Source organism: Seriola dumerili, unplaced genomic scaffold, assembly GCF_002260705.1.
Source record: "Seriola dumerili isolate Sdu_G_001 unplaced genomic scaffold, Sdu_1.0 BDQW01000003.1, whole genome shotgun sequence".
Classification (NCBI taxonomy): Eukaryota; Metazoa; Chordata; class Actinopteri; order Carangiformes; family Carangidae; genus Seriola; species Seriola dumerili.
In genome coordinates this window covers 10,954,699-10,971,638 of record NW_019174258.1, presented here as the reverse complement: position 1 = coordinate 10,971,638, position 16,940 = coordinate 10,954,699, and the positions used below count along the sequence as shown (strand labels likewise).

At 40.2% G+C, this 16,940-nt stretch overlaps 1 protein-coding gene across 1 annotated transcript in view; it reads left to right on the top strand.

Annotated features, from left to right (window-relative positions):
* LOC111217738 (insulin-like growth factor 1 receptor) overlaps nt 1–16,940 on the top strand; it is a 45,310-nt gene that overhangs the window by 6,603 nt on the left and 21,767 nt on the right. The window contains exon 2 of the mRNA XM_022739725.1: nt 568–1,134. Within this exon, the coding sequence (XP_022595446.1) occupies nt 568–1,134 (567 nt within the window). The remainder of the gene's footprint in view (nt 1–567; nt 1,135–16,940) is intronic.

The following is a 16,940-nucleotide window of genomic DNA, read 5'->3' as shown; positions in this document are numbered from 1 at the left end:
AAAGTGTATTGGATAAACATCTCTTTGTAAATATCACTATTTCAGGAATGGAGAACATCGTTTTGTATATTCTTTCATTTAACAGCTATTTATTGCAAAGAGTGAGTCAGTAAATTATGAAATATCCAGATCACTTTTAAGAATGTTCTCATGTAATTGTTTTTCTGCATAGCTTAAAAAAAACAAGCAGGGCTATTTTATTTATCCTGTTATGATGATGAAAGTGTTATGATTACTGTGGAGAGCATGCAATAAGGAGTACTTAATTACTTAATCACTTAATATGAGGCACCTGAGCTAAATTTCAAGTGTCATAACAAGGGGCAATGTGATATTTCACTTTTTGCTTTTGAATAAATTTGCAAAAAATTCTAAAATTCTTTTTTCGCTTTGTTATTATGGGGCATTGAGTGTATATTGATGATGGAAAAAAAGATTTTTTTAATTTTTAGCATAAGGCTATTACATAACAAAATGTTTGAACCCTCTCTGAATGTACTGTATGTTACTGTTGAATATAAGGCATTACACAGTCATCTCACTCTCTCCTTTTGTTTCGTCCTGCAGTCTGCGGTCCCAGCATCGACATTGGCAACGACATCAGTGAATTCAGGCGTTTAGAGAACTGCACAGTGGTGGAGGGCTACTTACAGATCCTCCTCATCGGTGACAAAAACAACAATAACGTCAACCAGGAAGTCTTCCGCTCCCTCACCTTTCCCAAGTTAACCATGATCACTGACTACCTGCTGCTATTCCGGGTGTCCGGCCTGGACAGTCTGAGCACGCTCTTTCCCAACCTCGCTGTCATCCGCGGACGAAACCTCTTCTACAACTACGCCCTGGTAATCTTTGAGATGACCAGCCTGAAGGACATCGGCCTGTACAACCTGAGGAACATCACACGCGGCTCCATCCGAATTGAGAAGAACCCTGAGCTCTGCTACCTGGACTCCATAGACTGGTCCCTCATCATGGATGCGGAGTTCAACAACTACATTGCAGGGAACAAGCAGTCCAAGGAGTGCAGCGATGTTTGTCCAGGCATCATGGAGAACAACCCTCAGTGCAGAAAGACCATGTTCAACAACAACTACAACTACCGCTGCTGGAATTCCAATCACTGTCAGAGAGGTAAGCAGACTGTCACACATGATAGCTCATGAGGGATTTGAGTGCAAATGAGCTGTGCAGACAGTCTAACCGTTGGCCTGATTTGTATAGATATGAATTTGGGAGTGTAATGAATGGCCCAGTGCCCATAGTTACGGCCTGCAACCTGTCACTTTAGTTGTTTTGTTTGAACTGCAAGGAAGCTGGTTGTTATGCATGATTGACTTGCTTGACTTGCAGATCCTTGCTGTAATATATCTCGGATGTTTATCCAAGTTAAGAACACACAGAGAAGGAGATAAACAGGTGTCAGTTCAGACTGCAATTTTGCCTCAGCCCATGTTGTTGCTATGCAAGATTTTCAGCAACTACTGCTGTCAAATGTCAACATCTTCTTACTTAAGGATGGTTACCTGTGCACTGCACATACACAGTACACAGAGAGAGAGAGGCCGTATGTCACACATCTGGGTGTCTTGTGATAGTTATTTTGTGCCACCCAGATGCATCAGACGGTGTTTTCACCTGCCTAAACAAACTGATTTTTAACGCAGTAAATGCTTCAGAGTTTAATTAAACCAATCCAAGCACAATGAGTGTGAAGTCTCCCTTTAATTTTGTGTTCAGACTGCAGTGTTTTAGATGACTTGTTTTGCTGGTGCGTTTCAGACAATGTGTTTTGGCTGACTTTGTGTGTGTGTCTGGCTGAATTGTTTCCCTGGTGACTGGCGCCTTGCTGCAGACTCAGCATGTTGATGTTTTCAGTCTTGTGACATGAAACTGTCGCTGGCCTGGCCTGGATTGCATGCATGTACACACACGCGTGGTCGACATCATCAAAACACACTTGAAGCGCAGATAGGGATACAGGCAGGCACACACATAAACAGGCAAATTACAGACATGCAAATATGTCTGACATACACACATACGCCTGGCCTGCTTTGTGGGTTGTTGGAGTGGCAGAGTGTGGGCACGCTGGAAAAGAAATCTGGAGGTGGAATATGCTGGAGGAAGACATGTTGGATGGATGTAGGTGTTGGAGGATGATCCAGGGGGTGTCAAGTAGAGGAGCAGAACTCTGTGCTATTTATCATTTCTCTCGTCAACAGGAAATCTCTAGAGTCCACAATAAGATGTAGACCCTTCCTCTTTATTTGTGTTTGTGCAAACGTACATTTAAAATTCTGGTAATTTATTTGACCATTGGTGACGTCTTTCAGCATCAATCAAATGAGCTGTAATTCATATATCATCAACGTTACAACTAACTAGAGCTTGGAGTGAAAGTTTATCTAAGGTTTATGTTGTGTGAGACTAGGGATTGTTTGAGATTTTGGTTAATGTTGTAGCTTGAAGGTCATTACATCCTGGACTTTTTTTTTTTTTTTTTTAAGTAATCTGACGGGTGATAAAGATATTGACATTAACATTTTGTCTATATGTACCAGTTGCACAAGCAGCCAGTGGAAAGGAGGTCAAGTGTAACAGTGTTGTATAGACACAGTGCTGTTTCTCCTGGTAAGAGGCCATCTTTCTGTCTCCAGTCTAGACTACAACATGTTGTTTTTCAGAGGGTGGGGGGTGGTGAAGGATAGGAAATAGATTGAACATTATTTTTAAATAGGCAATAACTAATGCTAAATACCTTGGGTGGTAGTGCTTCTATTACCAGCGCTACTGCCACAGCTGCTGCTGCTTACTATTGCCTCAACTACTAAAGCCCCTTCTTCGACATCAGGCTTTTGTCAGCAATGTGAAAGGGTACAATCAGCATTCAATTCAGCACCCGGGTCAAATGACAGTAGTCACGGGTATTTATGGGCTGTGACTCCAATCGGCAGATTTTTAAAATGCACAATCATGGACCGAAGCGCCTCACATGGAGGCTACAACACTTGTAAGAGCACCAATACATGAAACGTGACGGATCCATTTTGCCACTCAGCACAGCAGCTAACAGTTCCCTCTTTCTCCCCGGTGTTTGTGCATGTATGTGCATGTGATGACATTGCTCCCTGCTGTCAGGTTTACCTAATTTTGGTTTGAAAGGGCTATAAGCCATCTGCTGCTGCTGCAACAACTACTTTGATGACTACTAGTACTATTACTTACCACTTTAGGTTTCAGTATTATTTGGGTTTTTTCCGATACTGGTGCAACAATGATAGTTTTAAAATGGTACCAGTGGCTCAATGGTCCCTAAGCTGATACGATAGTAGAGAATGTCTTTTTTTATTGCTAATAAATCAAGCATTTGTTAACCTGAGGAAAGGCTTCTGTCGTCATGATCAGTTGTCTCTACATTGCCAGGGCCAGGGACACCCACACTGCCGACACGGCTGATGTGCTTGGCATGGAGTCATGTAAGCAGTCGAATACGCTGCATCCTTCTGCTTTCAAGATGCTTCAATAAATTTGACGTGTTCTCCCATTTGCACGCAATTGTTTTTAAATATTTCTTGCACTTTGCAGTGTTGGAATCCTTTCGAGTGAAATACCGTTTAGCTTTAGGCATTTTAACTGTGTTTATGATAGCTACTAGCTAACAGTAGGCTACCTGCTGCCATCAGAGCAAGTGTAATAATGTTAACTAGCAACGTGACGCTTGTATTGTCTGTAACATCTGTTTCAGAACACCAGAGGGCAAATATTTTAGTTGACAGCTCAGGCACCAAACTGAAGAACAGAAATCTGCGCTTAGTTGTTTTCAGTCCGGTAGGCACCGGTCATATAGGAACCAGCGCCATGTTGGCAACAGGTCTCAGTGATTTCTACCACTTGTTGCTACTAAAACCACTGTGAACACTATTGCAAACTGTAGTGCTGCAGCAGCTCTTCTTGTTTGCAGCCATATGATGCCACAGTCCATCAGATACTCACAGACCTCCGCTCCACTATACTCTTGACTAACTGGTGCCTGCACAGTTGAAATGTTGCCTAGAAAAATTTCTTTTAGGGGTCTCGATAATTTCGCCACCCTTACTGCAAAGCCTCACGGTCGCTGTTTGTCCCCGGCCATATCTCAGAACCTGACTAACTAGACAGATTGGATACTTTCAGGCATGGCTAATGTGTTGAAGTTCAGTTGGCATCCTCCTCTCTTGAGAGGTTGACATGTTTTGTTAAGTTCAAATAGACTAAATATAGAGGAAGTGGAGAAAAGACCCTGTGAAGATGCACAAGCAGTCTACTGGGCTCCAGAGGGAGTGTGTCAGCCGGGGCAAATGGGCCATCAGTTGCCGCTGCCGCTGCCTGAAAACAGAATTGATCTCAGACAACATGAGCTCTACTGCTCTCACTGCAGAGACCGCATTGTTGTGCTATTTATTAGGCAGTTTATTGGAGAAGTCTGGTGGTTGTAAAGCCAGGCTTCATTAAAGTAAGGAAGGCCGATGGCTGAGTAGTCGAGCTGGCTGACCAAACAGCGCTGATTTCCTCAAGTTGGTGTCTGGCAGCTCCGGTACCTGCAGATCAGAGGCTGCCTACATGTATGCTCGGCAATCCAGTGTGTGATAGTAGTATGTTGCAATAAAGAGAGTAAAGCCTGGTGCTGCTGTACTTGGATCATATGTGTTTATTTGACTTTGTACCACGGAGGATTATATTTTCATGATTGTCGTTTGTACCTTCTGATAATGTCCTGAATCAAGCTTCAGTAGTCTTATGAGGGATCTATTGTTTGAATATGTGCCTTGTTCACAGCCCTTATGCTGTGCTGACATGAAAGTCAACTTTGTGTTCAGAGGCATTGTATTTTCAGAGCTGGTCATTCATCAGATCAATAAATGACGGAAGGGAAAAGTGCTAGCCCTGTTGATATAAAGGACATGCTTTCGGCCTGAACACATTCATAAAACTGTTACAGGGAAAAGAGAGGCTCGAAGTCTGTTTCCTTCTCTGGGAAAGTGGAGTGTTTTTTAGTCGTGGTGGTGGGGGCTGCATTCTCCCGTGTTTACTTCCTTCATTTGTTTTTTGGAATCTGGTTTGGGTGTTTTGTCTCGTTCATAACTCATATGCTTCTTCTAAAGAAGAGCCATGTCTGTGCATGCTGGGACACAAACACACTGTCTCTCTCTCTTTCTCTCTCAAACACACAAACCCGCACACACGCTCACACATTGAACAGCATGGGGGATGTTTTTCCGGTGCTTTGTATGGTCTGAGGAGATGAAAGCACATCATTAAAGTACAAAGTAGGTCTTCTGGGATTTACTGGAAGGAATTTTTGTCTTTTGTTAACCCCAGGCTGAAGGGATTACACATTAAACTAGAAGGATTGTCTTCAGGGTTGTTCTTTAGCCTGCCACTAGATTAATTTACCATACTTGACATGTCAGTGTTTGCTCATTTATATTTATAGTCACTCAGCTGACATAATATCCTGATGAGACATTGGACCTCATTCATTAACGTTCTTAGTACACAAAAGTAATGTGCGTATGTAGACAGAGGGTGTTTCATGTTTGACTGACCTGCTTTTGTCTCTGTGTAAATTGATACCTGTGGTTTAATTAAGATGAAGTTGTTACTTTTCTGAGGTATTACAACTCGAGATAAGAATCATGGCTGGAAACTTCTCTATTGTGTAAAGTATTGTGTCTGACTTTGGTCACTTCTAGTGGTAGAATCCAAAAAGAGAGACAGACAGCAGAACACCCAGTTACCCCCACACCCCCACCACCATACCAACTAGGCCTGTGCGATATGAGGGAAATCTGCAGGCTCCATCTGACAAGTGAAATGTTCACGTTCTGTGTATGAATGCAGGTTTTCCCTAAGACGCCGGAGGGCTTATGTTGAGGTTGCAGCGGTGCGAGAGCGGGCGTTCTCTCATCAGGTTTAGCTAAATAATGTCATATTTATCTCATCTAATCAATACAGTCCAGCTTATGCAGTTTTTATTGATACTCGTGTTAGTTATTATTTTTAAAAAGAAAAAAAAAGTTTAAAACAGGATTAGAATAAACAAAGTTAGTTTTTAGAGCGGCATCAGTAATGTTTACATCAGCAAAGTCACTGTATACAAACGTAACAATATCTCTCTGGAATGTAAAATGCCAATAAACTAAATAATATTCTCGACATGAAAACACTGAGTAAAGTTGAACACAGACATCAGTCACTATCGGTCATCTCCGTACTCTTCCTTCTGCTGCTGATGTCGTCTGCAGTTAGCGCTGCTAGAGAGGCGGCACCTGCTGTCTCAGTCAGTAGCTATAGAGTGTACACAAATTTGTGGCAAGTTAAGCTGCAGTCTACATACAGAAAGCTTTCCTTTGAGCTTGGTAATAACAATTTACTTATAGCTTTATGCTAGCGCACTGTGGTTGTATAAAATAACCTGCGGTGGATAGGAGCAGTTGAAAATTTGGCTTTTCTTTGTGTTTAAAGCTTGTTTAACAGGTGGTGTGATGAATGACGCTGTTCTCAACTCCAGTAAAACGCTTGCTTTGTCACTCATGTGGTCAGTCTTGTTTTTGTTGATGTTTTTATTGAACATGTTCATATTGCGATCGACTATCTTAATGCTTAAAATCTAAAGCCTGGTATTGGGGCAAAGGGGATAAGGTGTGCTGAGTATCAGAACACATTAAAAAAAAGTGTCTGTTTAATCTGCCACGTAATTTAATTTGAAAAATATAAAATTGTGTCTGGTTTCACACACACTTTTTGCAATAACAAGTACTGCTGTGATTATCCAAATTCAAGTGCTGAATACATTACTGCTGCATCAGTGAAATTGTGCATGTTAGCTGACATGTATGAAATGCACAATCAGCTGTCTAGCAGGAAAACACACTTCTGTGTATGTGAACGAGGGTTAAAGAGAGTCCAACAGAGAGAGTGAGTTATGGACTCGGTTCCAGCCCCCCTCACACTCCTGTTTTCTGGTTGGTTTTGGATGTGGTATATCCAGTGTTTATTTACCCAGTGCTTCTCTAGTGCTAAATGTGAAGCAATTTTTAAACATATATTTTCTTAATGTGAACTAGTCTTTTCTCAGCTTCTGTCTCACTGATGTTTTTGGGGTTTTCAGTAGTGAACCATCTCTGCTGTGCTTGACCTTGAGTTTTGAGTTTTTGCTCTCTCCCAGTATGTTCTAGATGAGGTAGTCGGGATGCGTACACTGTTAAGGTGTTGATTTGCACTGTTAAATTGTATTCAGGGTTTTGGACTGAGACAAAATGCCTCCAGAAAAACTCACTTACTTTATTGATCCTCCTTTCAGCTGTACTTTCTCCCTACACTTTTTAAATACAACCAAAAGTTGGTTACTGTGTATTCTCGCTCATAATTTTTCTGTTTTCCTCTCTTAGAATGAACCAGCTGTCGTGGGGGTCAGATATCAGTCTAGCGACAGTATAGGTCTTCGCAGGTAAAGTCGGAGACTGGACAAATTCTACTCAGTCTAATTGAGTCAGGTAGAGTCTTGGTTTACTGCCGTGGGTCTCAGGTTTATGTGGCAATATGTCGGATATCTGAAAAGGTCTGAATGGACCTGAGCTAACACAGGATCAGATGTGTTTCAAGGCGAGAGGGAGAATGAAAACTGAACATCACAGCTCACCACAGCTTTGTTCTGACGTGGAAAAATTAGCGTATTTTAGGAAAATCAAAATTATGCTTTTTGTCCATCTATTGCCCAATAATAATAATAATTATTATTATTATTATTATATAGTTTTCAATGTGTTTTCATTAGCTTAGGAGGAGCCCTTCATATCTACATATGCAGCGGGGTCTCTTCCATGGAGCCCAGCATGTTGCAACGCATATTTCTACAGTAGCCCAGAATGGACAAACCAAATGCTGGCTTTAGAGAGGGCTTTTCAGGTTACCTGAGGTTACGTGTAGGCTACTGGAGGTTCTCCTACACGCTTGGAAAGGGAGCGGTGAGGGGGGGTAGTATTAATCTGCAACCTCACTGCTAGATGCCAGTAAATCCGACACACTGGTCCTTTAATGTATAGTGCATCACTTGGGGTTCAGGTAGGTTTTCCACAACTCCATTTCAGATTGGGTCCAAAATCTTGAACCTGTAAAGACCTCTAGCACACAGTAACTATAACATTAGAACACAAACATGGAAAGCACAGCTGCATTTCCATAAAATCAATATGTATCTAAATTTTACATACGTTTGCTGTCTGTATGTACCATTGCAGGCCGTGATACATTAACAGGCATTGCACAGTGTGTTGCAAAGTCAATAATACCATTAAACCAGCAAAACTGACTGAATGTCTATTTGCAGAGTGATTGGATGTGAAACAGAGGTTTCAGATTGTCATACAAGCAGTCTAACTGCTTGTTATCAGCTGTTGTGGTGTGTTATTTAGAAATGATGGGCAAAAAAGATATTTGGGGCAACACTAAAGGACTTAATATGTAAAGTTTTTAAAAGATGGAGAGCAATAGTGAAAGAGTAAAGGAGAGGAAGGAAAGAGAGGAAATGACTGGATGAGGTTTTGATGTACTGAGGCAGATGTACTGAGTGTTGATGGATATGCAGCAGCTTGGTGCTGAAGCTTTGCTGCTCCACAAGGTTGTTGCTGTTCAAATCAGCTGACATCACTCAGTGTTTCAGTAAGTTCAGATATTGTTTCTTTGTGTGTGTTTTTAAATTGAACTGGGTTGTGCAGGTCAGGGCTTGCTTATAAAACTACCGCACGTGTCTATCGCCTAATAGACTATATAAATACAGAATGTACAGTAGAGTAGTACAGTACGTAGTGACACATATCTGGACAGCCACATATAGGAACAGCACGGATAACACCATCAACAGTATCTGGTGTATACATTATGTAAGGCAACAGGGGAGAGGGTGGAGGTGGTAAGAGGAGCCTCGCCCCAGCAGAGAGGTTGTGTTATCCAGACAGTCTGACTTGTGTGACCCAGTGCTTAGGGCTTAAGGAAGCCCAGTGACTACTAGTTCCTGCTGATGTCTGTCTAATCTCCACTATGATTAGCTCAATACCATAATGTACAGACACCCACTCTCGCTTGATACGCACACTTGTCTGGAATTTGGCGAAACTGGCTTTGAGTAATGCAGTTGCCTGTTTGGTATCCAGCCCTGAGAGTGAATGATAGATGTTCTCTCTCCCCTTTAAAATTATTGCAAATATGACCCATAGGGCCAAATACATTTACTAAACATATACCTGCCTTCATTTTCAGCACCTACATTTTCATCAAATGTGATTACTCTGTAATCATCTTGTGGGTGTGTTGTTTCTATTCAGAGTATTTGAATGCCAGTTGACTCTACTGGAGGGATGAACACTATCCTGTTATCCCAAAGATATTCCCTCATTTGGTGTTTTGATGCTGGTGGTGGAGAACGCTGTCTAACACTTTGGTCCAACACCTCCCATAGGTGTTCAACTGGATTGAGATTTGCTGACTGTGAAGACTATAGCATATGAGTCACATCATTTACATACTCATCAAACCATTCACCTGTGTCCCGTGTGGAGGTATCTACATTTGCTGTGTTGCTTCTCATTTATTCAGTTTTTCCTTTAATTTGTCCCAGACAATAGCATATGAAATGTTAGCATCAATCTTGGACTTTTGCCATATTGTGGGACAGCTGCCCAGCAGGTGATTAGAGGCCTATGATAGCATGCTATGGGCTAATGGAGCCAACGGAGCAGGGACTTCTAGATGCACAGCTCATCTCTTGCAACCGCACAAACAACAGCTTATGGTGTGACTGAATATGCAGCAGATGTAATGATGGATAGATTTTTTTATGCTAGATGAATATGTGGTGATGACAGCAAGTGTGATGTCTAGATGCAAATAAAAAGTAAATACCAGGAAGAATAAGTAAATAAGAATAAATGATGTTTTAAACTTATAGTAGACCTTTCAAACTACTCTGTGATGATTCACAGAGGGAAAAGAGACATGGGGGTGACACAGGTCCCAACTGTAATGTAGTACAAGATGTGATTGATGATAAAACAAGCAAAAAATGTTTTCTAATTCTAGTAAAACTTTTAACTCTCTGATCTTAAAATATTTATTATTGTTTTAATATTAATTGATTTTATCTAGTCTGTTAGACTTATTGCTACAAACAAAACTTTGTACCTGTATTGCCTAAAAATAACATTACAGCAGAATTTATCAAAATAAATATGCATTGCTGACACATGACTTGGCTACTTCTATTTTTAGAGTGTTCAACAGCAATATGCAGTATATATAGGTCACTATGTTTGCTACACTATAACTACTTGTAGTTGGTGCAACCAGCCCTTTGTTTGGAATCATAGCTTTGGAAGAGACAGTCAGACCTCTGGGTTGAGTCATATTTGGTTAAATGATCTGTGAGAAACTGGAGGTCAGACCCACTCCTTTTGTAAGCAATCAGTAAAATGTCACAATTAAATATGATGATCTCGTCCTTTGGGAATTGTAATAACAGCCTTGTTATGTTCATCCACAGCACGCCTTCTAAAAGTAGTTATTGATCATCACATCTGAAATCACAACATATGATGACACAAAACTAGGCATGCACCCCATACCCTAACCCAGAACCCGGAGGCTGTCAGTAATTATAGGGGATGCTTTGTAAACCAGGCACATCCATGACTACTTTTAGTGAACAGTCACACCCATCCATGGAATTCCTGGAAGAGAACATTACTGGTTTGGCTGTGTTGAAGTGCCTACTGTAATTATGTGGCCTTTAATTGTGCTCTGTTAACACCGTCACATCGGGATGAGCTGTGACCAGGGACTGAGATCAGTCTCTTGTTTGTGGATTTGAGTCGGAATAGTTTATGTTTTGTCATAAAGGTTCATTTTTCATCATGTCACTCTGCCATGATAACTCAAGAAAAACAATGAAAGAGAGAAAAAAAGACAAAACACTTCGGCCTGGTTCGAGGCTTTAGAGTCCTACTTCTGTATTTGTCAGGGATATAACAACCTCCATATAATATTGAAAAGAACAAAAACATTAACAGTTGGTAACTTTTATTCACTGATAATTCTGCGCCTTTTTTTTGTTCACGAATATGTTTTCATTTTGAAACAAAAACCAGCCGAGTTTAGCTCTGTACCAGAAACAATCTCCATCCGTACTAACACAACTGAAATTTCATATCACATGACCATTCACACGCACTGGGCATGCTTGTACCGGTGTATTCAGGAAGCAGATTGACTATTTGGCAGTTGATTTCTTAGTTGCATAAAATACTACGAACAAGGAACAGCAATGGCGAAAAGCAAGACCAGAGATTTCTTAAGAATATAGAATGCAGAATTGAACTGCACGCTAGCTAAAACAACAAGGTCGGCAATGTTTGTAATTAATATCCATATTGTTCTTATTGTTATCCATGTATAGTTAAGGCTGATGCTGTTTGTTTTCATCTGGAAAATGGTCATGTGATAGGAGCATGACATATCAGTGAAGGACATGTCGTGACCAACGTAGATGTCTGAGTCATCATCCAAGTCTCAATTTTTGCCCATGCAGACTAAAAAACAACCCAAGAGTTTTCAAACTGAAACGGGACCAGCAGTGTTTCCAAAAGTCTCCGTTTTAGGGTGGACACCTTGTATAAACATAGCACAGCACAAGTTATGCGTTTTAAAACTAAAACATTAGTGTGGATGTAGCCTAAAGGTAGGCTTCTAATTTGAGGTTTTTTTCTAGTAACATGGCAGAGAGCCCCCCAGCTTCAATTAACTTATTTGTATAACAATGTTTAGTTTTGCTGTTTCATTCCATGACAAAATGAGCATCTCATCCCACGTTACATAAAGCAGTGTTGCCAGTTTTCCTGCCATAATTTCAGCTACAACTGGAGCATTTATTGCTAACAATCTCCTGCCAGGTTTGGTTGACCAAACATCTCGTAGATAATAGGTATTAGGTACCTGGTAAGAAGGTCTGATACATCACCTTCTCCATACAAGGTGATACATCACAACTGAATTGCTTTGGGAATCTCTTCTTATCAAAGGAAGGTGGGTGAATGTACAAGACACCCAGGCCTTGAATTCTGGTTGTAATAGGTTTCCCAACATTTTTTTAAGGCTGCCAGAGAGATACTGTAGGTCATTCGCACAGCAACCAGGCCATGGTGTCACAAGGTGAATAGGAATGTTATACTCTGCCTCCTTCATCCTTTCCATTAAATTCCAGGGATATTTCTGTCTTCCCGCGGCAAGTAAACACACAAACACAAAGACTTAGGAGGAATGTAGACAACTCCTTCTGATGCTCTGTGTGTGTGTGTGTGTCTGTGTGTGTGTCTGTGTGTGTGTCTGTGTGTGTGTCTGTGTTTGTGTCTGTGTGTGTCTGTGTGTCAACAAAATTAGGAACCAAGATTTACATTTCAGATTTTGAATTCCTCAAGACAGAGAGATTCTCTCTCAAAAGCTGTGTGAAGCCACTAATTTAATTTGCACATTTAGACTAAAAGAGGACTGAAGTAAATCTTTAGATGGTTGCGGGACTTCTTCAAAACATTGACTCTGTTGTTTCATTGTAGGTTTGAGAAATTAATCTGCCGTAGGACAGCAAAGTTTATAAGTTGAAATCTAACAATAGATTCACATGATTAAGACAGAGACAGAAAATACACTAATGACAATAAGGTTGACGATTAGGTTCATGGTGTCTGTTGATATGTAAAACCCTGGACTTAATGCCGCATCAGAAGCAATCTGATATTTTGTCATAATTACTGTGACATTGCCTTGTTTCAGTCTGAAGTTTACTAATATCATTACATCAACAATAAAAGTTTCAGCCTTTTAAGGATCTGCTGTTTAAATTATTTCTCAAACAATTTCAGAAAAGTAAAAGAGGACAGTAATGAAGAACACAGCATGTTTACTGAAAACAGCAGCGATCTAAGTAGTCCGTAAGTAGTTGAGAATGTCTTGTTATTTACTGAATTTTGACATTTTCCCATAGTAAGTCATAGTGAGGAAGATAAACATTGGAAATGTTACCAGGCCTAATATGGCCTGTTTGTGTAGTTTGCAAAGATCCATGGCCACAGAACACATATCAGGAAGTATTATTGTATAGTACACCCCATCTCAAATAAACACTATTTACAGTGAAGTTTGGGGGTTTAGTGAACTTGGTTTTAAATGATAAAATTGGGTTGTGTGTGATCTCTTGTCTTAATGGGTGTGTAACACACAGATTGGCATGCAGAGTGCATGTTAAGGCCAATTCCAATTCTTGTAAGATGTCAACAACCTTGTCACTTGACCCAGACATAACCATCAAAAGTGATTCTTATTGTCTCTCTTTGTTATTCCTGCAACCCTCTTTGCCCTTTTGATTTGTCTTGTCTTTTGAAGGTCAGTCAGCAGGGGGATGCCAGGAATTCCTTTTGTCTGTAGTTAATCCTGTAGTGTCAGCTGATCTGACAGATACTTGTTCACAACAAGTTCCACAAGGTTAACCGTTAGCTCTGTTTAGACTAGCTTAAACAAAATATGTTTTCCAGATACTTTGACTATTACAAGGATTATGATTAGCCTTGCCACTATCCTAACAACCTGTGTTGTGGAAAAGCTGATAAGGCTTGTTTGTTCATTGCTGTGGAAGTTAACTGGTGACTTGATAGAATGAGTGGAGATTTGCTGTTTGCTGTATGTAGATAGAAAAAGTAGTCATCAAAGAGTAGAAAGAGAGAAATTAAAATTACTATATTTCCTTTGTTATGATCACCCAACTAGAACTAACTCTGAGTGCGATCCCACAAACTTCACAAATTGGCAAGAGGCAAAGGAGTAACACATGGCTGTTACTTTGACTGTGGACAGTACATTGACAGTTCTTGTAAAATTATGTTGAGCATTTCACAGTATAGCTAAAAAGTGTGGGAAAGTTTGAGAAAAAAAGACATTGGGAAAATTAATGCTGCTGTAACAATTTTCTAGAAATGTATAATGCTGCCTTGGAGGAAAATAAACTGCTGCCTTCTTTGTGTCTGATAAGCCTTCACACTGTGCTTCCTGGTTCATATTTCATCTTCTCACCAGTGCCCTGTAGCAACATGCCCACACAAACACAGACCCTTGCAGATGTTTTATCATATCCACACTAAACCACTTTGTGTCGTCAGCCCTCCAGTTTGACCTTTTTTCACATGTCATGGATTTTTCCTGAAGTATGTCATGCTAGCACAGACTTGGTTAGGTGCTGTATGGCAGTGATATTAAGAGACAACTTTTGTGTTTCTTTAAACTGTCTTTAGACCCGTTGTTCCCAACCTTCAGAGGAAGTACCCTTCATTGACATCTGCATTTATTACAACCATTTATTCATCACTTTCAGCTAACTGTTTTAACTTTTTATCCATTGATTTTTAGCTATCTACAATGACCATTTATTCATTACTTTAAGTAAAACATTTCAAGTGTTATCCATTAATTTTAGCTAACTATTTAATTTGTTTATCTATTAATTTTGGCTATCCATTTCAACCATTTATCCACTACTTTAGCTAACTATTTCAACTTTTTATTCTTCAATTTTAGCTATCTGCTATTAATCATTACCTCTAGTAAAGAATTTCCACTATTATCTATTAATTTTAGCTAACTATTTCAACCATTTAGGTATTACTTTTAGCTACGGCTGGGCAATAAAACGGTAGCAATAATTATTGCGACTAAATAGAACAGTTTAAAAACACAATTGACTGTCTGGTTCCTTCAACTTTCACTCAGGAGCAAAAATCATCCTTTAAACCTGAAAGAAATAACAATGTGGCATTTATCGTGGTAAATATCGTATCGATATCGATTGATATGGAAATTTTCATTGTGATAACAGTTTTGGCCATATCGCCCAGCCCTAGTTTCAGCTATTTGCACTGATTCATTTCAGCTCATTATTGAAACTGTTTATTTATTACTTTGAACCAACAATGTCAACTATTGATCCATTCATTTTAATAAATTAATTTCAGCCATTTACCTATTACTTTCAGCCGTAACTATTTCCATTGTTTATCTTTTACTTTTAGCTACTGTCACGGTTTCAACTTCTATGCTTGCGAACACACTCTTGACATGTGGTGTTCAGGTGGTACAGCGGACTGAATGTGTGGATATTCGTTCGATTCACATCGTATTTTATATTTTATTAACTTAGTTTAGGTACTCTGCAGAAGTACCCTTTGGGGTGCATGTTCCCTGGTTGGGAATCACTACTCTAGACCATCAGATACTATAGTTGTTTACCTGTATTCATGCTGTCACATCACTCAGCAAGCGTAGAAACTAGATGTGATCTACAGTCTCAGGAGCTATAGTACATCTTGGTATGATGTGATGAGATGACAGGCAGCAGGATCTTCACACCCAGTGTGAATCCCCTTTTTATTGAAAGCGTGAGCCAGGGAGAAAAGCATGTCCAGCTTTTCATCACTAACAGGAATGATGTGCTTCACCTCTGTTAGTGTTTTTCCCTCTGAACAGACTGTAATTATCAACAGGAAGCTTCAGACCACACATCTCCTGTGGGACTCGTCCTTACACTGGGAGGAGTGAGGGGGGAGAGGAGGAGGAAATCCAGTATTACTTTTCATATTCCTGTCAGCGCCTGTGTGCAAACTACAGCTCTTTACCTGTACTAAACAGCTGGTGCTTAACCTGAACCCTGCCTGTACTTGTTTAAGTGTTTGCTTTTGTGTTTAACAAACCTAAATATCTGATTCTGCATTAAAGTGAAGACTTGTGGAGTTCCTTTTTACACACAATTAATTTATTAATTTAATTGCAAAAGGCGCAAGTGAAGCTGTCTCTGAGTCATCTACTACTTAGCCCCAGCCAATGAAAACTATACCTCACCTGTCCTGTTCCTAATGACCAATGATTGTCTCCATCCAAATGCTGTGCAGGTTTTCTGAAACTTCTCTTACATACAATGTGAAATTGTGTGTTTTCTATCAATGAGGGTTAAGAGGTTATGATTACATAAAATATAAAATATTTCCAGTAATTCTGGCATATTGTGTTAGTTTGTTTGAATATAGCAATTTTCTTTGTTCCTGGCTTTTGGCAGCCCAAACGCGGCTGTTACGGTTGATGATGTGCTCACTCTTTCTTGTTGTCTCTATTGCTCCAAACTGTTTATGAGCAGTCTGTTTGTCAGGCTTGACGATTGTCAGGTCGTGATGTCTCGTATCTGCTGGGAACCTCCAGAGATGAACGGGACAGTACTGGTCAGCCTGTGTAGAGCTGTGAATGGATTGAATGAATGGAGATCCTTGTTCTACTGATGCGAATCAGCCTGTAGACACGACACATGCTACCGACTGACTGGTTCTCTGAATGACTGATTCACTGACTGAACCTACACACTGACAGACTGTCTGGTTGTAACAGAGCTTGCTTTGTATGAGACTGGAAACACTGAAATATTGTTGTGTTTTCTGTCCATCATCACCTTCTTGTTCTTGTTGAGGAGAATATTGGTGTTGTTTATTTCCCAATTGAGCCTGAGTACTGGAACACACTGGGAGGACATGGAGTGTGTGGAGTTTGGAAATAGGACAAGGAGGATAATTTCCACACTCACTCAATTCAAACAGTCTCACACACACATCAAACTTTCAGAAAGTGGGAAAAACAAAGTGAGTCTGGAAACATCTGGTACCTAATTTTTTCATCAGTTTTGAGTTTATAAATGTAAAAGACTGTTCTGGTTGGGGAAGGCAGCAGATGCACACCAGTGGCCTCATGCACTGTACAAACGTTGTGTATGCACAAAAACATTGCGTACGCCATCTTTCAAAATCATGGTTGAATGTATGGAG